The sequence below is a fragment of the Lates calcarifer genome, linkage group LG6, assembly GCF_001640805.2.
Source record: "Lates calcarifer isolate ASB-BC8 linkage group LG6, TLL_Latcal_v3, whole genome shotgun sequence".
Classification (NCBI taxonomy): domain Eukaryota; kingdom Metazoa; phylum Chordata; class Actinopteri; family Centropomidae; genus Lates; species Lates calcarifer.
Genome location: NC_066838.1, coordinates 19105664 through 19130678, shown reverse-complemented (window position 1 = coordinate 19130678; position 25015 = coordinate 19105664). Strand labels below are relative to the sequence as shown.

The window sequence follows — 25015 nt, the reverse complement described above, 5'->3', positions numbered from 1 at the left end:
TAACATAATTATCTTCTTCTATCTTTAATGATTTTTTTTGTAATACAGTCAAGTAACAATTCTCAAGATGGAGAATAGAGGAGGGGTGGGTGGGGTGTTTTTTCACCTGTGCTGATCACCTACAGGTCACATGGGTACATCTGGTGAACACGTGACATGCGTGGCCTACTTTGTCTGTTTCACTAGTTTGTCTTAATTTGATCTGGTGGGATTTTTACATCACAGTAATGGAAAGCAAAGATTAAAGAAACTGAAAGCCGCATTACAAATACCAGTGCTGCCCAAGTCAGCGTAATTGGTTAACTGGTTGAAATCTATTCAGGAAAAACTCAAATGTTGAAGCTACATGCTCGTAAAGCAGTGGTGGAAGTTTCATGGCTAATAGTTAATGGGTTTGCCATACATTTGGGCACAGACACTCCAATTGTGGTTTCTAGACCCTGTCATTTGCAAACATAAACCTACGTAGCCCTTTAGCTCGCAGAAAAGGAAAAGGATTAAAATATCCTTGGAGAGATGTTAGCGGTGTGGCTGTTTGAACCAAAGCTCCAACGAGTGTTTCTTTAAGTGCGTGCGGGGAGTTTTCCTGCACCGGGTGATAGGAGGGGTTGGAGAGTGACGCTGGCTGCGCCTTGGTGCTGAGCGGAGCGCTCACCTGCAGATGAGAGAGCCGGGGAAACTCGGGGCAGAGCTGCAGCACACTCACGGAGCGCAAGGAGGGACCTAACGAACAGTCTGGCCAGGAAGGCGCGGGGGGGAGGGAAATTAAACAATTTCTGGAGAAGATTTACGAATTCGACCCTCTTTCTGGTTCCTCGTCCAGGCAGCCCTGACGCGCTTTGCTCGCCACGATGAGAACTGACTTCGCTCTGGTCCTGACAGCAGCCCTTCTTCTTGACACATTCTGGGTGAGATTTCTCCGTTTTTTTTAACCAACAGCTTGTGATGTGTAGAGGAGTTGTGAGAGTGTGAGACGCAGCGTCTCAGAGGTACAGGGTTTCAAAGCTAAAGCACATAAGCTCAAATAAAGTCATGTAGTCGGATGGAGTCCAGTGTCAGTCCAGTGTGCTGCCGCAGCAGCGCAGCGCCGGTCGTTATTTCCCCACAAGTACGCTAATTGGTCCCCTAATGCATGTCAACGTGTGAGAGGAGAAAAAAGAAAAAAAAAAAGTAAGAGTTAACGATCCAGTGATGTCCCCTCTGATTCTCGTCAGTTTTTTTTCTGGATCGCTGCGGGTTCATCTCTCGGCTGCGATATCCTACTCAAGTTAAAATTACTGCACAATTTAATCGCCAAGGGTAATGCCTTCATTCTCCAAACTAATTTTGTCATCCCGCTTATTTTAGTAGCGCATTCCTTTATGAAGCTTCCCAGACCAAAAAGCAATACCCTGCAGTAAGTTAAGCTTTTCAAGTTGTAAGGTGCTTTTCAACCTTTTTCTTGTCATTTAATCAATAAAAGCTGAATTAAGTGGGCGCCGGTGGGCTACTCCTAACGGCGCACCAAGTCGCTCCCCTAAATCTTGCTGCTTTTGAGACTAAATTACTGCTCCCATGTAAATTTAGGGGAAATGACACAACGATATTTTACTCCTGCGTTATTTTTTCCCAGGAGGAGAGGAACTATTCCCTTATGCCTCCTGTTCATTCAGACTTCAGCCTGCCTTGGCACCAGTTTGAGTGTGTGTGTGTGTGTGTGTGAGAGTGAGTGTGAAGGCACGTTTACTTGTGCTGCCTTCAGTGGCTGTAGTGGGTCAGATCAATTTAACCAACTGTGAGCACTAAACACTGGGTGCAAAGTTTTTTGCCGAGCGTTTGAGTGCTGTACACACACACACACACACACACACACACACACACCTCCCACACTAACACATCCACCTCTTTAGTTCTCTCAACCCCTCTGTTAGTGTAAGACCCACAGTAAGGAGTGAGAAAATTCTGCTGCAGTCATGCAATTTTCTTTTTTTGCGTGTGCATATTGTGTTTCACTTAACCCTGAGAGCACAACACCTAAATATTTCCCTCATTTCATCTGGTCTCTTTACGGAGGGAGTTACGCAGCACATTTTATCACAAACATTGGAGTGTGTGAGTATTAATATCAGCAACCTGCTTACCCAGGGGCATATAGTTGATAAACTTGTTGAATATATTCCAGCTAACTGCTGTGCTATATGCTGCTTTTCTCAAAGGCTCAGAGCCAAAGAGAAGTGAGAAATCAATGGAATCCATGTTTATCGATGTCTTACAGTGTATTCTCTTCCTTCCAGAGGAATAATGGGGAGCATGTTTCCAAAGGTCCCTGCCGACCTGGCTTCTCACAAAGCTTCTACTCTGTGCTGATTTCAAGGGATGTACTGCAAGGCCAGGGCATACTTAAAGGTGAGACCTTTAATTGGCGAGTCTGGCTTTTTTTATGTTTTCTCAAGAAATTTACATTGTGAGTAAAAGAGCTCCTTCTCTGCACTGAGGCCAGTGAAAGGAAATGTGTCTTCTTTTGATATCAGGTCATGTACTTTTCAGATTCTTGAAGCAGCACATACAATGGAAAACTGATTTAAAGCACATTTTTAAAAAGTTGAAAGAATAAATTCAGTTACATGACCTGATCAGGAGCAATTTGGTGCTTTAAAGTCAGTGCATTAGTGTGCTGTTGTAGTGTGGTGCTATAATAGCAACTGAGGGCTTTAGACAAAATGCCACATAAACCTGTTTATAAAAAAACAAAAATGTATGTGGATAGAACTCATGCTATTTATTACACTCCATCTGCTAGAATTTATTTCTACTTTCTGACGTTGCTCAACTTCTTCAACATTATCATTACTATCACTACTTTCATAACTGTAATCTTACATACTCTCATGTTCGCACTGTAACGTCTTATCCAGTTTTATGTGTGTTGCTCCAATTACACAGTGAGCCAACCAAGTTTGAGGGCCCGATAGTGCAGGAAATGGAATCGACATCCTGTGTCTAATCTGGCACTGCTCCTGCCAATGTGGGCTAATTGCAATTCTCTATTGATCCCAATGGTTTTTTCTCATAGCTCAGCTAAGCTGTATTGTTTTGCTGTGGGCGCACAATAGCTCTTTTGTGGGTCGACTGTGTCTTCGGCAGCTGCACAGTATACATTTCTCACTCTCTTTAGCCGTGAGAGACCTGGCGGGGATACAGCTGTCTAGACTCTCTCTCTTGAATGTGTGCGTGCACACCCACACGCACACACAGGCATTTTAGACCAAGGATATACAGTACAGATCATTATTTTTTGGTTGTTTTCTTACTGCATTTGTTTGTCCTTTGCTGTCTGGAGGAAGGTGTTGGCTTGATTTTTTTAGTGTGTCATTAACTTAAGTGTGTTGTAGCCTGGCTGGAAGTGGGATTGGATATGGGGCATTGTCACTGGTAGTGAGCTTGTTCTCTGTGTGGTAGTGATGTCTTCAGCCCAGCAGGGGGTGTCAACACAATCACAAACAATCACAGAATGAGCCATCACTGCTGCACAGGAGCCATTTATTTCAGAGAGCATTATTTATCTGGTTTGGTCTCAGGGAGATGAAACTGTCTCTGTGTGTTCATTCTGACATAAACTTAATCTTCAGTGGTCTAACAGGGTTGTTTGCAGTATTAGCACTTCAGTTTACCACTTACAATAGATACTTTAGTGTGATTTTACTGCATACTTTTCTTTCAGAAAATAAGCCACACTAAAGGCAGCTTCAAACATTGCTGTTATCAGACCAAATAAATCATTATAGTTTCCACTCATATAAAATGTAGATTCAGTTAATTTACAGTATTCTCTTAAATCACATTCAAAGCATATGCTTTAATTTAACATTTATCATGTGTTCCTTCTGTGCTGTTTGAAGGGACCCTGCTGAAGTAATGTGCTCATCATTGCAGTGACACACTCACAGCTGCAGTGTCGTCGTCATGTACGTCTGAGAGCACAGCTGCAGTGGCCAGGCTCACACATACACACAAGCGTCGTATGTGACTTACAGGGCTCAGGCAGTTGATTTATAGTTGGTAAGGGTGTCACTGGAGGGAGGCAGGAAGCGACTCTGGAAAGGCTTTAATAATAACATTGTTTAACCTAAAACCGTCAGATGGGGGCAGGAGTAATGACACACACTCATGCACAGACTCACTTACGTACACACATACACACACAAACATATATATATATATATATATATATATATATATATATATATATATATATGTATTCATGTTAGCCACCGGGGGAATAATGGGAAGGACAGAACTAGGACCGTGGCCATGATGGGGAGGATGCCTGGGTCTAGACAGGAGGTCAGCAGGGAGGAGGAGGGTGTTACATTTCACATTTTATCATTTTGAGTCACTCTGAAGCACCAAATTGCCTAAAATGTAAAAGCCTGGTGTAGTTATCGAAACCACCAGAGAAAATGTGACGACAAAGCCAAAGCTGAGGACAAAGCCAAGGCTAAATCTTTGCCACATTGCAATTTTTATGGTATCATATATTGTCCAAAAAGTGTATTAAATACTTTTTTTGTTTCCAATTTCATTATTGATTTGCAGCTTTGTGCCAAAAGAGCAGCTTTTTATGTTTTTATTATTTCTTTTTCCTCTCTGTTGTTTTTATTAATCATTTTCAGCCTTATCAGGAGTCATCTCCAGTTTTCCACAACTTTAGTTTTTGATTAATCTTCCTTTAATCAGCTTTCATGCTTATTTAGATCACTTCCTAAAAATTCAGGGTTTTCTGGCCAACTGAGGGTTTTCATTGGTAAACATTAAATAATTTTGCACACTGCATTGTTCCTGCTGAGTGAATTGATTTGCTCTCTGTTTATCTGGAAAACCCCTACCAATTACCAGAGTTAATGGCATATAAAAATAGGACACTGCCCAGTTGTTGCTGTTATATTATAAGGCTGGACTGTGAGCAGGACCTTTTGATTATTTGAAATGTTTTACTTGGATATCTTACAGCACTGCGTATTGCGTGTATTGATCATATTTTTAATTTGTATTTTAGCAGCAAATTAGTTACTGATTTTTTTTTTGTGAGACAAAAAACCAGCAGGGTTCAAAAGGTGAAATAATGGGTTTAAGCGGTGAGAGGTCTCATTCATCTTGTTTTATGTGACTGCGTGTGTTCATATATGCATATGTGATGTATTCAGAGCTGAGAACGCCTGCTGTCTTCTGTGTCTGGTTTCCATTAGAGCTATGACAGCTTCTTTAACACAGGGCACCATTAGAGGTGAAGCTTTGCCAGGCCTGGTTATCGTTACACGCTGAATGACAACACACACATACACACCCACACTAAAGAAAACTGTTTCCTCTGTTTTAAAATCAGTATAACAAAGTTCCTACTCAGTTAGTGCCTGTTGCAGCCATGTAGAAAAATACAGTCGGCTGTAAAGATAATTTGAAGGTTTGATATTTGGATCAACAGTAGATGCTCTCGTGGTGTTTGGAGTGTTTTGTATCCCACGGACGAGAGAGTATGAGTTGGGCCCTGGCCAGGCTCACACAGATAAACAGAGCCAGCAAACGTAACCTCATCCCATGTGTCCCTGCGTCCCTCTGCTGATTCTGTTCCTGGTAATGAAAGCCAGGGATGGTGGTTTCAGCTCAGTGAGCCCAGTCTGCTGACCTTGGACTTTGTTTGGGTTACTGGTGGTTTTGGGCAGCCCTCACTTTCTCTGTGTGTGACTGTGGTTGTGTTGGTTTGTGTGTGTATGTGAGAGAGAGAGAGAGAGGTTAGGGGGATTGAAAGACAGATTTGATAAATTCTGATGTGTGTATGTGCTTTTTTTGGACATGTCAGTACTTGAGCTGGAAGTATGCTGACATCCACGGTGTAGCTTCTCAGAGGGAAATGGCGATTCTCTGTAGTCATCACTTTGTTTTTAGAAACTCCATTGATGCTTAGCTCCATTTTGAAAATTAAATCCCTCCAGTAACTCATCAGCCACAATGACTGACCTGAATGTCTGTATTAAGGTGATCATATCTGTCCTTAACCCTCTTGACCAGGAGTTGGACTGCTGTTGTACTCACAAATAAATTTTCTTATGCACTCCATCAGTCTTTCTATCACCTCTACACACCCTCCTGCTTATACACATGCAGATACACTAAACGCCTGCTGCAGTGTGTTTATATGCTGCCATTCAATAGAGTATCACCATTCAGTAGAGATTCACCATGCAGCTGATGACATTTAAATCTACACCTTCCATCTCTGACCCAGACCCCTCCTTTCTCTCTTCAGTGCCACCTTGTTTCTATCACAGTCATAGCATATCCTGTCACATTCTGGCTGTTGCCCACTTTGAGGATAACCAGAATCCAGGAGAAATGGATGAGAGAGCTTTGCATTGTGAATAAAACAAATTGTTCAGAGCTGTAATTTTCTCTGGGATAATATTTCCAAAAAATCTCTTCCAGCGGGCATCCACAAGGCCCCGGGTGATGAGTCTCACTTGCCTTGGTTGGTGAGGCTTTAGGTGATTTTTCAAAATCCAATAGCCGTGGCTGTTATTTTGCTGTAGGCTTTGTATTCTGAACATCATTTTGCAACTTGAAGCGCAGGAGTTGATACACAGTAAGTATCAATTTCACCCCCACTTTAATGCACTTAACTATTTTCATATTAAAAAAATGGCTCAATATCACAAATAACCTTATAAGACCCCCCTGGTATTAATAATACATGAAGAATAAGGTTAAATTACCTTCTCTTCCCCCTCAAAATCAGAGCTGACACACACTCGCCAGTTTTTCAGTGCTGGTGATGTGGGGACAGGAGTCCGCTTCGAAGGACTGACTCACGAGAGCCTGAATAAAAGATGCCAATTTCTTTTCACATGCTCTGTGGGGATGGACAATACATCAGTTTTCTCTTCCCCTTCACCCTCAAACAGAATTAGATTGTTTTGATTTCCTGTTTACCTTTTGCCCCAAATCTCATGACACACAGCCTGCAGTGTTATCTGGGTTGATAGCAGACAGACGTCCTCATGGAGATTAGACATTGTTGGAATATAGCCTCCTTTGTTTTCTTCTGTCTCTGCCTAAAAAACTCTCGTTGTCTTTTCTCTGTCTTTATTAGTTTTGGATTATGGTATCTTACTTTATTTTAATCTTATGCAAAGTCCCATCTTCCTTTGATTCTCTCTTGCTGTTGTTTTGAAACATCCATGTTTTGTCTCTGAAGCCCCCTCTCATATAACAATCTAATCTCTGTTATAATGCAAAATAACAACACAAATCCTTACTCTGTCTTCACCATCTGTTTGAACCATTATATGGTTTATGGCTAATTTTTGCAAGGATTTTCTGTCACGGAGACAGGCGCAGACACATCCTTTTTCCATGGTTATTAATTACAGAAACGCATGAGGTTGACATTTATAGGATGTCTTGTGAAGTGCTGAAGACACTACAGACATATACTGAGGTGCTGGTTTATGCTCTTCAGGCCAAAGGCTGATCTGACCCCAGGGAGCTGTTACAAATAGCCAGTTGACACATATTTACTTAACGTGTAACCTCAGGCCTGATGTATGTGTCCAATACTTTTAAAGAATTGTGTGCAGATTTTCCAGAGAGGCTCATATAGATGATTTAGCCACATGGTTGAGCATTTCTTTCCCTGTTACGGTCTAGACATGAGTGGTTTATGAGATAAGTGGGGGGGGTGGGGGGTGGGGGGGGGCACCGCCACACCTGCAGGAGTTCCTTTTGATTAATACTGTTAGACTTGGGAGCCCATGCTGTGGAACAGTTATGCACTTTTGTGTGCTTGGTGTGTGTGTTTTGTGGTCGAATGTGCTGTGTTTACCAAGGTAGTTGTCCGGTGCTGTGCGCATAGTGGCTATCCTCCAGGTTTTTTTCAATCTGGTCATTAGAAAGGCAAGCAGGAGAGAATGAGAAAAGAAAGAAAGCAGGTGGAGGCCATTATTTTTTAATGAGATTTTTGACATCTTCTCCTTTTGTTTTGAGAGGAGGGACAAAGGAGACAGGGAGGGAGGGTAGGGGAGTGTGGATGAAAAAATGGGGGTGACTTCCTGCAGATTGAGTTACCCTGTGGTGTGTGTGAACTCTGCATCCTTGTCATCTGCTTGGTACATTAAGAGACCTCCTGCCTCGGTGTGATTGGCCTTCTGGGGTCCTACAGGACCAAGGTTATGGCCCTCCTGAAGACATTAAACCAGTTTAAATACTTTGCTTGGACTCCAGCTCTTTAATGCACAGATGGTCTGTATGGGCTGTGAAGGCTGTAAGATGACAAGGGACACTACTAGCTCTCTCTAACTCTCTCTCACTCTCTCTCTCTCTCTCTCTCTCATGCACACATGCACATTTTGTTTTTTTTGTTTTTTTTTGCTTTGTTTTGTTGGTGGTGTCAGATTAAGACTGTACAGTGGCTGTTGTAAGGTGTCCTGCTGTCTTTGGCGAAATACTTTGTCATGAGGAGCAAGAGCGATGCAAGGCTCTCCCAGGGCTGCTCTTTTGCCGGGATGTGGTGGACAGGGATTACACCAGCAGGATAATGATAAGCCTACAAGGCTGTTTTCTCTTTGCTCGAGAGTCATACTGACCATGTCCTTCAGCCAGGCTACTGTCAGAGGGAGGGTGAAATAGAGGCTGGAGTGGAGGGAGAGAGACACTTTGCTCTCAACAGGCAAGAAGATAAGGCTCTGTGCCCTAAAGCAGACAGTCAATATCATATATGGTACTGTTGCTGTTATTGCACAGTCATGCAAACACACACACACTAGCATATGCAAGGAAACACAGAAACCCATTAAGACACTGTAATACAAATGGGATCCAGATTTCCCCTCCCAGGCCGCCCACCACTCCAGTATAACTTGGGCCTGAGCCCAAACTCTGTGGTGTCCTCTTCCTGCCCACTCACTCCCAGCTCCTCCACTGCCTCTGTTTGTCTATGGCAGCATTTTAATTACAGCCTAATTGATTCAGTTAGAAATGAAGCCACTGTGAAGGAAACCAATAAAGAGATGATTCAGCTATCACAGCTCCATCATATAAAAAAAATTATATTGGTGTGCTGTGATAAAGACTGGCAGTGTCAGTGGAAGGGGGTGACACCATTTTGCAGTTTAAGATGCTTTTGTTGCGCTGTTTCAGCTTTCGATTTCTATTATTGTTTAAGCACTGGCAAAATTAAAGATACAAGAGCTCAGTTGGGATAATTCTCCTCAAAAATCTTTAACTGCAGTTTCCTGTAACAAAACATAATTAAAGAGAAGTGGACTAAAAGCTCATTTACTGCCAAAACTCCTTGTAACAGTGATTTAAAAAAAAGAAAATGAAAAGGTTCAGAGTTCTTACCTCTAACCCGGCCCTCTATTATTTCTCCACCCTGCCCAGTTTTTCCCCAAACTGAGATCAGATCGGCATTGTTAATTAAAGAGGCTTCTGTCCATTTCTTACACTTTTCTAATCAACCAGCAGAAGTGTATGATCTTTCTGAGAATGTGGGCAGGACAAATCCATGAGCATTACAGCCTCATATGCTATTCCCTTTGCTTGAAGATCCCTCGTCTTTGTTAAGGGAGGATGAAACGAAGGATGGAAGCCCTCAGAAGACATGGCTGTCTGGTAATCACTAATTGTGTCCTGAACTCCCTGTGAATGTTCCCCATTAAGTTCTTAAGTTCAGCACACAGTCGAATCATCGCCTCTGAACAAGGAAGCCGTGCAGGAACACAGGGGACAGAGGGAGAAAAGGAAAGGAGTTGGGGGTCGACAAACAGAGTGCCGGTAATGTTAATTAATCAGAAGACAATGATAAGTCCCATGGTGTCTGGGCCAATGCTATTCAACAGGCTAAAACCTAATAAGGGGCTCACAAAGGAGCTTTCACGGGAGCTCTGGTCTTCGCAAACAGTGCCTGATGATCCATGTCAAGATAGATGTTGGCTTTTTTGACAGTCTTTATTGATTTCCCCAAAGGGGGGATCCCTATATCTCCCTGTGGTCTGGGGCAGAGTTAGCTGGCTGGTTAGGCTCTCCTTTCCTTTGAGGTTGTGGTTGAATATTGAATTGTTGAACGTTGAATAGGACACTTTGGCAGGTGTGGTTGCAGCGGAAATCAAGCACAAATCCTCAAAATCACTGCTTTTTTTGATTCACTGGGTGTACAACTTGTTTTCACTGAAGATTCTTTTAATTACTTGTCCCATTAATGATTTAATAATTTAAATTTAATGATTTAAAATGTCTCATCATGTTTTGTGACCCCAAACTGATTTCTTCAAAAACTAGAGATATTATATTTTTAAACAATATAAATATAAAACAGATAAAAGCAACAGAGCCTCACATTTTAGAAGCTTGAACTAGTGAGTATTTTTGGCTCAAAAGATGAATTAATTTACTGTTGATTGAGTATTAATTGACAGCTCATTTCAGCACTGTATGTTACATTAATCTAATTGTTAATATATTGTCTATTATTAATATGCCGGCATGACATCCTCACAGCGTGGATGGTGATTCAGGAGGAAGCAGGGCTTGTTTTGAAGAAATCACATATAAAGTGTGAAACTCAGCAGTGTACCTCTCTCACAGTAAAATAAAAAATGTGTCATAAACAGATCATTGTAGCTGCAGCAACGGTTGTCATGGAGTGTTAATAATGTGCACTTACTCAATTACTCAGTTAACAGTTGCACTCTACTGAGCAATGAATACATGTACTTAAAAACTGGTGAAATGATGATGAGGGTTACAGTGCAATCCGGGGTGCTGTATTGTGTCTGTTTTGGATTTCTACTGCAGTGTAGTCTTTTCAAAATCACTTCAGTTCCGTGCTTTCAAATTATTTTGTGCACTTGATTAGCGGGACACAGATTGAAGAATTGGAGGAATGCAGAATATTCACAACATAACCTTTTGTTCATTTCAATATGAGAGCTACATACTTATTCTAAAATACAGTGCATGGCTGCTGTGGAGAACTGTAATTATACTTTTGCTGATATTCTATAGAGCTCTGAGCCAGAAGCTGAATGTAGATTTGTATGTGGCAGTGCAGCATTTCTCTGTCTTGTAAGGCTACAAAAGACCTCGTAATACTATTGGTCAAATTCCATGACTAAATGTAGGCTAGTGAGCCAGCCATTTGAAGCCTTGGGACCAACACGCTTTTAAAAGCACACTGGTCAGAATCCCTTTCTTCTCCCTCTCCCTATCTGTCTATTGTCTTTTTCAGCACATCAGAGGAAGAGGCAAAGAGCGAGGGTAATAAAAGGCCCTGCTTTCCTCCTCTGGGCCTAGGAGAATGTAGAGAAGCAGATAAGTTGTCTAGCTCTGAGCCTGAGAATGATCAAAAACAAAGTGAATCCTGTGGCCACAGAGGGAACAAGCTCCTGTGAGGGAGTGGGGGGAGGGGGAGATGAGAGAGAGAGAGGAGAGAGGAGAGAGGAGAGAGGAGAGAGGAGAGAGGAGAGAGGAGAGAGGAGAGAGGAGAGACTGAGAAGGAGGAGAAAGGGCTAGAGGAGCAGCCACACTCAGAGGAGAAGACACTGTTTGCTCATCTCTGAGGTAAAAAAGGATGAGGAGCTGCAGACAGATTGGCAAGCAGGCAGATGCTTTCTCTGCTCTAAGCTAGGACTTGGATGGACAGAAAGATGGGCTCACTCTGCACAACTCAGTGGTTTATGAACTATGTAGCAGCAGAGTGTTGGTGGTCTTGCATGATGATTGGCATGTTGTTGGCCTCAGTGTACAGTGGAGATAATGAATGTTTTATTGCCCTTCTATGAATAGGGCTTTGGGAAAGGTTAGTCACACACAATTGAATATTGCACACACACATACATTGTCGAGTGTCCCCAGAGGCAAAAGGCAAGGCCCTGGTCTGGGGGTGGAGGGGGGGGGGCGATTATCCGAAACACAGAAATGAAAGGATTACAAAGCGATGGTGTAATCCAGCTGTCAATCCCACACCTCATTAGCAAACATAGGTTTCAGAACCAGGAAAAGGTAGAGAGGGAGAAGAGGAGCAGGGAACAGTGGATAAGGGGGGATGGTTGAGGGAGAGAGATTGTTGGAGTGGGAGGGGAGAAAAACTAAGTAAGGGAGGAATGACGAGGATGTAAGAGAGTGGGAGGAAGAGGAAACCAAAGAAAGGAGGGGAGGAGGAGTAGGGGTAACAGCCTCGCTATTCTGCTCAGGGGGCTCTGCAGAGAGTTTTTATTAAGCTTTCATCTGCCTTTCCTCTCCTCCTTTACCTCTCTCTGCTTCCCCACCCCAGCAGCACTAACAAAAGCAGATGCAGGGAGCTCTAGCCATGTCAGTCACGTCTCAAACCCACAGTTCTGCTTGTAATTCCCCGATTAATTAAGAACAGTGATTTGTTAATTTAATTGTAGGTGTTGGGCCGTTTTTTTCATTCCCTTCTCCGTTGCTTTCTTCTGCTGCTTGCTCCCTCTCATCCTCTTGGCAGGCTAATTTGCCCTGCAGCTTTGAGGAGGGGAAATGAAAGGTATAGCAGAGGAAGCCTTCAGATGGTTTATTAAGAATTGATTTGCCACAGTGGCAGAGAGACAGACTGTAGGGAGATACATGCTGACGTGCCTCCCAGGCAGACACCCCTAGGCTGTGTAGGGGGGAAAGCAGAGAGATTTTGGAGACTGAGAGAGGGCGTGGGAGCAGAAGGAGATTATTGTGATATTGTCTGGGTGCCTTTGCTGAGTGCATTTCAGAACCACTGCTGACTGACCACCGACGCCTAACAAAACCTGGATCCACTGAACTCTCAGCAGTGTTGATCTCTCAGCTTCTTACTTGTGGCCACATGAGCTTCCACATGATGAGGTATTTGGCAGACCGTTTGCAGCACCCAGTGGTAAATGAAAAGCCGCTGTGAAAGAAAACGAAAACACACTCCGCTGTTAAAGATTAGATTTTTTTTTGATAATAAATGCATACACTTTGATGTCCAGGGGTAATCTGGACAAAATGACAAGCCTTGCACAGCAGCCAGCTAATATTTATCTGTTCCACCAGAAGCATGTTCTTTAATGAATACATTAGTATAGTCCGCCTGTTACAAAAGACAGACTCGGCCACCTTTCCCACTGTGCGTTTGCTGCAGTGCTGTTACATCGTCACTTCTCATGAGTCAAAGTCGCATCGGACAGCATGGGAGGCAAGAGATAGATGACAGACCAGAGGCATTAGAGCTTCAAAGCTCAGGAGAGAACAGAGAAACAGAATCCACCCCCCCTCAGCTAGGAGAGATGGAGTCAGTGCGTCTTATCTTTAGCAGCCCATCTCCACACGTCCATGCCGAAGCGCCTGCCCCTTAATTTACAGCTGGTCAGACACCAGGGCCATGAAAGCCTTTCCACTCTCCAGTGAGGTTTTTCATCCCTGCGTGTTTCTTATGTCAGGTTAGGTTGTTGATTCTATTTCCAATCTTCATGAGTTGATTGGCCACTGCTGCGTTCCATTTCCTCTCATCACAGAAGCGTGGCATTTCTCATTATCCCCTCACTTAATTTATGCACAAATTATTCATAGTTTGGTAAATCACAAAGTTTAGCGACAGCAATTTGACAGTTCCTGTTGTGTTTTAAGAAAATTGGTTTGGAATCAGAGATGTGTTCTTTGTTTGTTTCTTTTACGCGTCACAGTGTGTGCATGTCTGTCTGTGTGCAAACGGACGCAAGCGCAAGCGTGTGTGAAATCGGTGGCTGGTTGGTGAGGGTTGAACTTGAAAAAAAAGTTTGTTTTCTCTTCCGCCTATTGAGATGAACAGAAGAAAATGAAATAGAAAAGCAGAATAAAGATACTCAGTGGGATGGTGATAAAAGACCTGGCCTCATCATGCTACAGTAGCTCACAACAACAACATTGTCAGTATCTATGATGAAAAGGATTTGCGGAACAAGCGGAGCTGTAATAACACCATCTCTGCCATGCGACAGGCAACATGTATGAACTTGAATTAGCTGCCAGTCAGAGAGGCTTTATATAGCTTTACACACTCTCATCCTCATTACTGATGACCACCTCATTAGGTATGTAACAGTGTAAATGCTACACCAGGGATGGCACAGGCATATTTTTTGTTGTTTGAGTTGAAATGCATACAGTAGTTGCCATTTTCTTAAAATCAAGGCCTCCTTACTGTTGACTGGATTGGTAAAGAGATGAGCAATTCAAAAAGACTTTTCTATAGCTTACTGCTGGCTAATGCTAGGTTTGGCTGTAAAGTACCTGTGGTTGACATGCTGCAGTATAATGACTGTGTTAAGTAAATAAACATCTTAGTGGTTTGGTTCTGGCAACAATTTGGTCCAGGAATTTAAATAGCTGTGGTCCCCTACCTGAACTGTAGGTTCTCGTCCCTGGCCAGAGAGGCTCTGAAGGAGGGCTTGTTTTCTCAGCGGAGGGTATGTTGAAATGCTGAGTCGGATTCGTTACCCAATGGACAGAAAAAATTGAGACAAATGATACTGCTTTGAAGGGCACAACTCTGTTCTGTTATACCTAAGAAGGTAGAATATTCTTCATAGGTTGTCTTCTCCCTCTTATAGAGAAGAGGCGGAAACATCTTTCATCCATTTGATCCATATTTCCACTCAAGCAGAGGAGAGGCAAAGGCGTTCTAAATGGAACTGTGCCATAGAGAAAAAGCCATTTTTCTTTGAAGCGCACACGCACACACACATTTGCATACACATGATTGCTGCAGTGTGCATTGCAGCACCGCTTTTCCATGTTTTAACGGTGTGAGCCGCTGAACACAAAACAGTTCAGGAAGTCAAATACAGTGTCATTTTGAATTCATCACATCAAATATTTTCAGCATTGTTTATCTCATGTCAATAAACCCACCGCAAGTTTTACCAGGCATGATCTTGCTTGCGAGTATGTTGCATTTGTATGTCAGCAAAGAAGTGATTTGTCCTGCAGATGCAGACTAATGAATGAGGCGTCCTGCTCGTGGGCTGATATTAGCCTGGGTAGCAGTTCCTTTGATGTGATTAGCTCCATGCACTCTCTTGACAAATTGGGCTGTCCTTTCCTCACAGCTGAAGCACTAATCTATGCCAAAAAACAAAGAAACTCCTTCCGCTTAACAGAATGTGCTCTTCATGTGTGTACTGTATGTGCGTGAGAATAGATAGATATATAGATAAATGTGTGTAGCTCAGTGTGCAAAGAGAGAGAGATCTCGACAGTCTAGCCTGAATCTTTAAGTGTTTTTAGAATGAGAAATTAAGTCTGGAAAACATCCACTGATAATTAATGAAGCCTGGCAGCAGCAGCCAGTGAGCAAGCTTCGGTGAGTGGTTCAGATGATGATGATGAACAACAATGAGCAATGCTGTATTTTTTACTGAGCGTTGTCTCCCCTCCACTAAAAAAACTGAACCTACCTACAGAAAGATCAGCGAGTTGGGCATTTGTCCAGTCAGGTACAGGAAGTATTCGTGTTGTTGATGTTTCTTTTCAGGAGGAGAAGCCCTTGTCTGTTGTCAGCAGCTGAGATAAAATCTAACCTCACTGTCTACAGAGTAAATTTGGGATGCACTGTTTAACAGAGTTCCTAAACAATGCAAATGCCTGAGCCTTGTCAAACTACAATGAGCAGAGCTAAATTTGTGGACTCGCAGTGTAAGGCCATCAACAAGCTCCCAGATGACTAAAGTAAGGAACTGGATGGCAATTAGCATTATTGATGGAATGAATCAATGAGTAATTGTCCTCAGTTTCCCATCAGTTTTGCCAGTGTCTGTTTGTTTTTTATTTGTTTTACTGCTTCTGTGTCTTGAGGTTTTAGACTCTACACAATAATAGAGCTGGCCCTTTTTACTAACTGGTTCAGCCAGTGGGAGCATGTTCTCCTTAACTGATACTGTGATTGTTCTTAGTCCAGTCCTTGATGCAACCAAATACTTGGATCACCCTCATATGTTCTCCTAGAATGGTGAAAAGGAATGTCTGTCCTGTCGTAAATCCACCATCAGGTCCTTGTGTGTGTGTCAGATTTTGAACATGAACATGTACAAGCATTCTTCCTCATCTTTTCTAACCGCTGAATGTTTGGACAGAGAACACCACAGCGCTCAGGAAATTCAGAACAGACTCATGGCAAATTATTTTCTTCTTCATCTGTTTGCAGTCAGATTTATCTTGGAAATGAACACATAAGACATCCCAGCCCCATCCCTCTAGCAGCTTTAGCAAGATTTTCTAAATATTTAACTTTAATTTAGATACCAGTACTCAGAGGTAATTGTGTTGGCGGACTTGCTCTGAAACTTTTTGAATAATGGAAGTCCATCAGTTCAGCCACTTAAGATAGCATTTAATGAATTAAACAGGCCCTGGATGGGTGACCTGAGGTGGAAGACAAAGAGGTTGTATATATTACACTTATCTGATGGGATGTCTGCACATTAAGCATAAACTATTCTCATGTCATCATCGGGGGAAAAGGGATTTGCTTATCTCGAGCTTGGAGGAATGGGCTTCTTTTCTCTCTGCCACCTATTACTTGGCCACGCAGAAACCTTGCCCTAGAATTAAAATGCGAGTTTGAACATTCAAGAAAGTAAAGACGTGTTAACAACATTGAACCTGATGGAGATGAAGCAATGGTTACATCCACACCAGGATCCATTTCAGTCAGACTCCTAAGCATGACACCCCTTTCTAGATTCTTTTCGGCCCCTTTACTCTGCCCCAGCTCTACCCTCCTCAGCCTGTACCTCCCACCCCCACCTTAGTCCTTTACTGTGGCAAGTGGAGACTCTTATCATTGATTTTCTCTTTTCTCTCCTCTCCTCTCCTCTGTTCACTCACTGCAGCGCCTCCCAACTTATCTGACTCTGACAGAACAATGCTGCAGTAGGAGGGCACTCAAGGACAGATTAGATTGTTTGGGGATTCTCATTCCTCATTTTTTCATACTTCTCGGTCCATGTGTTCCTTTTCTGTAGCACAGTCCTACCTCTGTGATATTGTTTATCTGCCTCTATCACTTGCAATTGCAACAGCTTCTCCTCTTCTTCTGCTTCTTGGGCTGGAGAATAATCTCTGCCTTGGTGCTGTATATTTTGTGTGCCTGTGTGCATTTGTTAAAAATTTAGTTAAGGTTAACGTGTGTGTGTGTGTGTGTGTGTGTGTGTGTGTTTGTGTGTGTTTGTTTCTTTACCTCCACATTGCTGACTGTTTGTGGTAGTTGGTAGCACCTCCTCTGTCTGAGCTATGGTAATTACCGTGCTTCACTGCCTCTGTAGAAGTCAATGAAGCTGAACTCATTGTCTCTCTCTACATGGAAGTCAACAATTGTGTGAATTCCCTTGCGACATCGCAGTCACTGCTAAACCAGCTTCCTGCATTTTTTATCAGTCTCAATGTGTCTCAGTTTGTCCTTTGTCTCTTTTTCTCTCTCTCTCGCTGTCTCTTTTTGTGTGTTATTGTGTGTGTGTGTGTGTGTGTGTGCGTGTTATTGTATGTGTGTGAGTGTGTGTGGTTGTTTCCACATCCCATTGAGTTCTACCAGGGGTAATTGAGCTTAAGAGTGTTGTTATTTAATTTCCATGTATGTATTTCTGTATTTAATTTGAATCATGAAGTCTATTTAAAGTTGCTAACAGCAGCTTAATCAAATTTTCAAACAACAGCTAGAAGGCATTTCAGTGAAACTTTTTTTTTTTTTTTTTGGTTTGTTTGTTTTTTCTCAAAATGAGTTTTAAACATTTGAAATGATACTTATTTGCAGACCTAAAATTCTAACAGCCAGTTTTGTTTCTGGTTATATCTTTGACAATGGCTTCCCATGTCACACTAAGCCTAGCTATGTCCCAGTACTGCTGAAATGGAGAGGAAATGTTACCATTAACTGTGCTGAAGCTAAAACCACTGTGACCACACTGGCGTCTTACTGGGAGATTGCCAGTTGTTCTCAAACTCAGCCTCCCTTAGGTAATGTTTAACCTTCACACTGTACTGCAGGGCACATTCGATGGTGAATAGGTTAGCCTCAAACCCAGACAACCTCATCGGGTTGTGTTGAGAGTGTGAGGGGAGGGGGGTGGGGGTGGGTTGTTATAAAAAGGAGGTTAGTTGCATGGAATGTGCGTAATGGGATGGTGAACTGTGGCCAGGGTGAGACGCTGGATGTGATTTAGATTGTGGTGGCTTGGGTTTAGCTAATTGCTATTTGGGATAGGATGAGATAAGATGGAACGCGATGGATGGCCTCTGAGAGCAAGGATGCAGGATGGCTCCAACTGTTTGCCCTTTCTAAATGTGGATGGAAACCCAGCGAGAGATGTGTTGCCATGGCAAAAACAGAAGCCAACATTGTTCATTAATTTTTCCTACCTTTTCTTCCACTAAGGGATACCTTAGGCACTGCATGTAATATGTCAGCAAATGTATGAGAGAGACAGGGAGAGTATTCAAGGTAATAAATACAAAACAGAAGATAATGGGCACAGTTAAATTTAAACCAATAGTGTACACACCGTGTGCTTCTAGTAATGATGTGCCACAGTGAAAGGGAGCAGGGTATGGATTGGGGAAGAGAGTACAATGAAGATATCATTAATGCGATTCTATTGTCCAACAAATTGGCTAGAGCATACTTACGCCTGCTAAAACAGCACGCATGCAATTAGTGCAGAGACAGAGAGAAAGAGAGCAAGTGCTTTGCATGCCAGTCGCGTGCTGTGCGAGTCTTTTGGCACCAGTTAGCTTCTGTTGCCATGTTTAGAGTGTATAAATTGGTCCTCAGTTGTGTGTTGGCTCACAAACTGTCCTCCTCAGTGTCCATTTGTTTCCATCGTTATGGCTCCTTAATAGACCAACTGTGGCATCTATCTTAAATAGGTTGCTTTGCAGAGGTTTACGTAAAGCTAAGTAAAAAGATTTTTCCCCTTTAAGCGGTCTATTTAACCTCAAGTATGCATAACGCCTGGACAGCCATTCACCCGTTAATAGTACTGAGAATAGAGCTTACAGGAAAAGTAATAGGAGATTCAGAATCTTGAGTCTACGCTTCTCTCAACTCTCTAGCCTGGAAAATTGGCAAGAAGATGGAAGAGGTTTTCTTGTGCCATTAAAAGAGATCTGTGAAGGAGAGATTGGGATGAAGTTATCAATTCACTGAGGGAAGGTAGAGAATCTGTGTTGTTACTCCTTGTGGAGATGCTTTTGTTTACAATGGCCTTTACCAGGAAATGTCACACAAAGCACTCAGGCATCAAGGGCCACTCTCAGGGCAAGGCCCCAGGCTGCAGCGACTAGAATGAACTCAGTTCCCAAATAGAAAAAAAACACATGCACATGAACTCATACATACATGTATGAGCACACACACAACAGTTACACAAAAATACTTAGTCACAGTCCGTGTGATGCAACATATACAAAATCTGCCTAAAAGCTTCTGGCTCAGCACCAACAATCCCTGTTTGAGTTTGAAGAAGTTACAAATAACATTAAAGTAGCATTTATGGAAAAATGAATCCTTTTCTCGTGTTCACTCACTTTCTTCTGTCTGTTGTAAAATAACATTTTAACTTTGATAATTTTTGCAAATCAACCAGCACTGTCTCAAAAATAACAAATTTGCATTATCAGCAGGAGGCTTACATGAGACAGATTGTTCTTCACTGTAATACTCTCACATGACATTTGACTTATTTTTCCTGCTTCTGTTTATATTTTTGCAGTGTGGGTCTCGGAGGGAAGAGGGGAATAGCCTGCTGAATTAGGCCAGTGGAGACACTGACATTTAGACTCAAAGGCTAATGGGATGCCTGAGTCTGCCCTGCGATGGCTGGCTCTTTGTCGGGGTTCTCAGATCAGGACCGACTAACCCGCGCTCCTCTTCCAGACCGTCTGGAGCCCTAATGCGTTCTCTCTCCAGACACAGCGTCTTTCAAATGTGCCAGCTTTTTCATTCAGCCTCCATGTCTGAATGGTAGTAGCAGAAGTCAGTATGTCTGTGTGTGTCTCTCTGGTGGCTGCAGCCGAAGACTCAAGTCATGTCACACTGAGAGAAGGCCATGGGGAGGCCTCAAAAGAGAATCACATTGTCTCCTCTAATGGAGGCCAGGGACTCATGGAGTTCTGCCCTTACAATGGTAAAGCAAGGCCTTCTTCAGACCAGTCATTTATTCTGTCTAAAGGCTCATTTATTCTATCCCAAGGCTATGTTGTGAAAAACATCTCTAATGATGATAGTAATACCCAGTGGGTTAAGATGTTGAAACAATCTTTCATCTCTCGTGAGATGTCTTAGCGTGACCTATTCTTTGACCCTCAGGGCTAGTGCTGCCTATTGGAGCCAGAAGACTCATTTGACATAGCTCAAAGGCTGTCTTAACCCCTGTGGTAAACTCATATATCACCATTGTACATCCTCAGAATACTTAATCACACAGCACTTACATATGTTTCTCCCACAGACATTTTTACACTGTAAGGTAATGGATACTATGGCCAAAGTTTTAACACAGCCATTACATTGATCATTTTTTGAACGATGGAGGGATTATACACCTCCAGCCACTCTCACTGGACATTTTCCTTTGCCGTTACTGTATTTTAATGTGTGTAATAGGTGAACATTTGGCAGCTCCATTAGAGAAACTGAATTTTTACAACCTTGTTCAGATTCTTTAGGGAGTGGTGTGTTTTACTTGTTCATTTTCATCACCTAGATTTTTCCAGCCGATCTGGGGATTTGAGTTGGTGACTGACTCTTACAGACAGCTGTTCTGAGCTTCAGGACATTGGATGCAGGACACTGTGTGAAAGGACACATGTTAGTGAAAAGTTCTTAAATGTTAGATTATGTGCTTTCTGTGCTAATGGAATTGCTCTTCTTGCCCAAAAGGCAGTACAATTTGAAATATAGAAAAAAAAAAGAACATTGCCGGGGAGAGAGAGAAAGAGAGTTTGTTTTGCTCTTGGAAATATCAGCATAATTAGGAGTAGCATATCATTTACAAATCAGGCCTGACATTTAGGATGCTGGAGGGGTAATAATGGAGAATTGTATTTCACTCGTGTGATGAGAGGAATGTCTTCCTGATTGGAGAGGGGCAACGTGTACAGCATAGCCCTTTTCCCAGGTGTCACAATCAGTCCTGTAGTACCAGATGTTAAATTAGTCACTCTGTCAACGCTGTTCACCCCAGCAGCATGTCTAAGTTTTCATGTCCTGGTTGATATATGGGTGGGGGGGCGGGAGTTGCAGACTAAACTCTCAGCCAGTCTTGTTGACCCAAGTGGAGGTTTTAATCAGTATTGAGTATGATGAAGTGAATTAGTGATTGCTTCCTGCTGGCGTGGACACACGTAGTGGTATAAACAGAGATAATTAGCCCCAGAATCAAATCAGTAGAGCATTAGAATCTAGAGAGAGAGATGAATGAAGGGTGGGGTGGTGGTGGTGCGGAGACATCAACTTATACTACAAAATGAATAGAGATGATTGGTAAATCCAAACTTTGTGCTTTGATGTTGACTTACATAATCTTTGAGGGTTACGCCAGCTTGAACAACTCATATGGACATTTTCAGAGTAACAGTTCACACCTCTGCAATTGTCACCTTTTGGCATTTTTGTCCTTTCAAGTCCATTCTGGGCCTTTACAGGAAGCCTGAGTTGTAGCGAGTGAACTTGGAGCCATCTGTTCCAATCATATCACTTCATCTGTGATCCTGTTAGGCTGTGGCATGTTACTAAGAGATGCGTCCCAGATAGAGCATAACATATCAATGCAGCACAGGAACACTACATCTCTCCCAGGCATGCACAGAGACAGAGCAGAACAGGCAGACGTTTCTTATAAACACTTAGTCAACCAAAGTAAGGGGTAAGCAGAATAGGAGAGTGACTACAGCCTCTGAACATCAAGGAAATTTCCTTTGTGAATGAGTGGCTTCTGAAGGCACAAGGTTCACTTGAAGAAAATATTGGATGGATACTGTGACAGTCGCTGTCCATCATCAGTATTTGAGGTTAAAGGAGTAGAGCTAGCTGATGGTGTTCTATGATTCAAGCAAAGTATCTGTGGATAACTGGGATACATCCTCTGTAACTCCCACAGAAATGTACCTCTCTTACAGCGAGATAATAAATAAGCACACCCCCTGCAGTCTGTAAGTAATAAATACACATTACCCACAATTACTTCTGTGCTTTATAACTGCAGATTTGGTAATAACAGTGTGCTGGGTCTTGCCATGCAGTTTTATTATAATTTATGACGGCCTCTCTTTGCACAACTGCAGAGAACTAGTGGTTATATATCTACAGAAAAGCGTAGCTGAGGGAGACTGTGGCAGAGCCCCAGTGAGTAATCTTACCTTGATACAAATCAGTCTGTTTTGCTGCTGGTGATGAATGTCCTCTGATAGTAGGTTGTGAAGGTCTTCACTCTGGGTTAATCTCAGTGTTACAAAAAAAGTGAATAAAAGCTGCAGAATATGATTTGTTTCCCATTTTAGCTATGCAGCATACACTCTGATATCTATACACCTACAGTGCTCTACTCGTTTAAAACGACAGCTAAAATTGAGCTCACATATTCCTTTCAGTTGAACTGGATTGACAAATTCAGCATTTCTCAGACAGCAATGCTGAACACATTGCCAGGCTGTGATAGGTAATTTCTGAGGAAGCAGCCTTATCTGTTTCTTTTTTTTCCCTCCTCCTTCCTCACAAGACGAGGAGAAAAGTGGAAAGGAGAGGACAGGAGATGAGAGTAGTCGAGAGAGGAGGTAGATACATGTAGTGTGATCTGAGGTAGCTGTCTGCCAGAGTCTGCTGCTTTGTCCTGCAGAGGCTGAAGCTTCAGATCTACATTGGAAACCCCTTATAGCTGCAAGTACAAATCCAGGTCACTGGTATATATCAAACACAGAGAAGTACACTGAATCTCCATTAGACTCTGTTACAAATAATGAACAATAATTTATCTTGCATAGTGTTTACAGGGGAAAACAAGAAAATGATGGGGTGAAATACTTTTTGTTTCCCCACAATTGTCAGGAAATAAGTAGTGCTTTAGGATGAATTGTTTTTGTTATGTATTTATACATTGTTTTATATTTGTATGCATGTCCAGGTATACCTGTATATGAAATATTTTGCTAAAAAAATCAGCTCTAATCTGTTTGTCTTGCTTGAAAATATACAACAGTGATAAAAAAAGGAACCATCTAACCACACAGCAGCTAAAATGAGCCATTTGTGAAACCATTCCTACCTTGCTTATGCATCTAGAAAACAGATTTGTATAATTCAAATCTGTGTTGACTGTGTTGAGTGAGAGTGTACTCCATGACCCACTATGTAACAAGCTCAGAATGGATCATTTGCCCTGTAACGCAGACATTGCAACGGCATCACTGGTAAAAACTAATGCATGTAGCCAAGGATGGGCAAACCAATTTGTATGCTCGTGTTCTTTCTTAGTATTAACTCAGACTGACACTAATCCATTGTCCATTTAAATGCCCGTCCATAAAGAATTTGGGCTTTGTTAAAGTTCATCAACCTCAAGACCTGTCATCAGAATCTGTCCTGTAAAATTTAATACAGTACTTAGTACCTGACCACTCAGGCGAGTATAACTGGCTTAGGTTTGTGTGCACTGGTTTGACAAAATCCACTAAATGACTAATTTTGCATTTGAATGTGTGACATTCAAAATGGATGTCTGAATGTGACCTTGTACCCGCGCACCCTTCTCTGCTGGAGCAAGATTGGTTTGTAGTGTGTAGGATTAGAGCTCCAACTATTCGACATTTTCTCTCACTCTGTGGGGAGGTCGTTGTGTCTGAGATGTTCTGACACCAGAAACATTTCATTCAGCTCTATGTAGAAAATGCTGTTTTTCTTTTTTAAACCTACCTCTCTCATTTAGTGGGAGGCTCACTTCCATTCAATTAGCATAGCATTAAGGGGCTTTGCCGTTTCATAAACCTCACCATATGATTCTATCATTTGGGCTTCATCAGCGAGACTCATCAAGCTGCAGCAGGCCTCAGTATTAGCTGGTTAATTTGCATGCCACTCATGCTCTCTGGTTGTGTAGTTTGAACAATAGAGAAAATTATGAAACTTGAAATTATGTTGGAATGAATTCATGAATTATTTAGAATGTATTAATAATAACAATAAATAATAATGCCTTGGCTTGATCAATAATAAGGACTGTTTAATACAACTTCTGAAAATAAAAAATAGATCTTGCATGGGCCTCGCTTTATTTATCCAGTGCTTTTTTATTTGCTTGCTTCAGTTAATATTTCAGCTAAAATATATGGTAGAATAAGTGTGTGATGTGTATTGGCTGAGCTGTAGTTATAGCCCACAGCAGGTGCTGTTTTGATCTGCCCACCTGCTTAAATGGTTCACACATCCAGGGTGAGGAGTGCAAGGAGGATGGAGCAATAACTTGCATGAGCTCAATGTGTGTGTATGTGCTGCAGTGCATAGGTCATGGCTAATTGCATAAAAGACTTCAAGGATACCAATAATGCTGGTATATTAAATTCCTAATTTGTTTAAGAAGACAAGAGTGGAGTTGGACGTTTTTTTCATTAAGAACACCTGTCATGTATTATCACCATAAATAACACAGTAGAATGGCTGTCTTAGCATGACAAATAGAAATTTTGTAATACACCACTCTTTATATATACCGTGTTAGCTGTATGGAGATTTACAATAACACGCTATTCAAAAGCCTTCTGTCGAGTTGCTTGAGAGAAAAAAAGAGACAAGAGGAAACAGATGATGCTGACTGTTCCCTGTTGACTGAGGCGTTTCTGAGAAACTGATAATCTTTTTAGTTGTGAGGAGAGGATCAAAAGGAAGAAAAATGCCGAGAGGGCATTGCTATCTATCCATCTATTTATCTCTCTTTCTTCCCTGTTGCTGGATCTATCTCTGCATATCCCACATGTCCTGCCTTATTCTTTC

At 42.1% G+C, this 25015-nt stretch overlaps 1 protein-coding gene across 2 annotated transcripts in view; it reads left to right on the top strand.

Moving 5' to 3' along the window:
- Positions 1-381: 381 nt before the first annotated feature.
- The window catches only part of LOC108900190 (cadherin-4), a 247446-nt gene continuing 222812 nt past the window's right edge, over positions 382-25015 (top strand). The window contains exons 1-2 of one of the 2 annotated variants that reach the window (XM_051071313.1): positions 382-908; positions 2274-2385. In XM_051071313.1, coding sequence (XP_050927270.1) covers positions 852-908; positions 2274-2385 — 169 coding nt within the window. In that variant the 5' untranslated portion in view covers positions 382-851. The remainder of the gene's footprint in view (positions 909-2273; positions 2386-25015) is intronic. The other variant, XM_051071314.1, reaches the window with a different exon arrangement.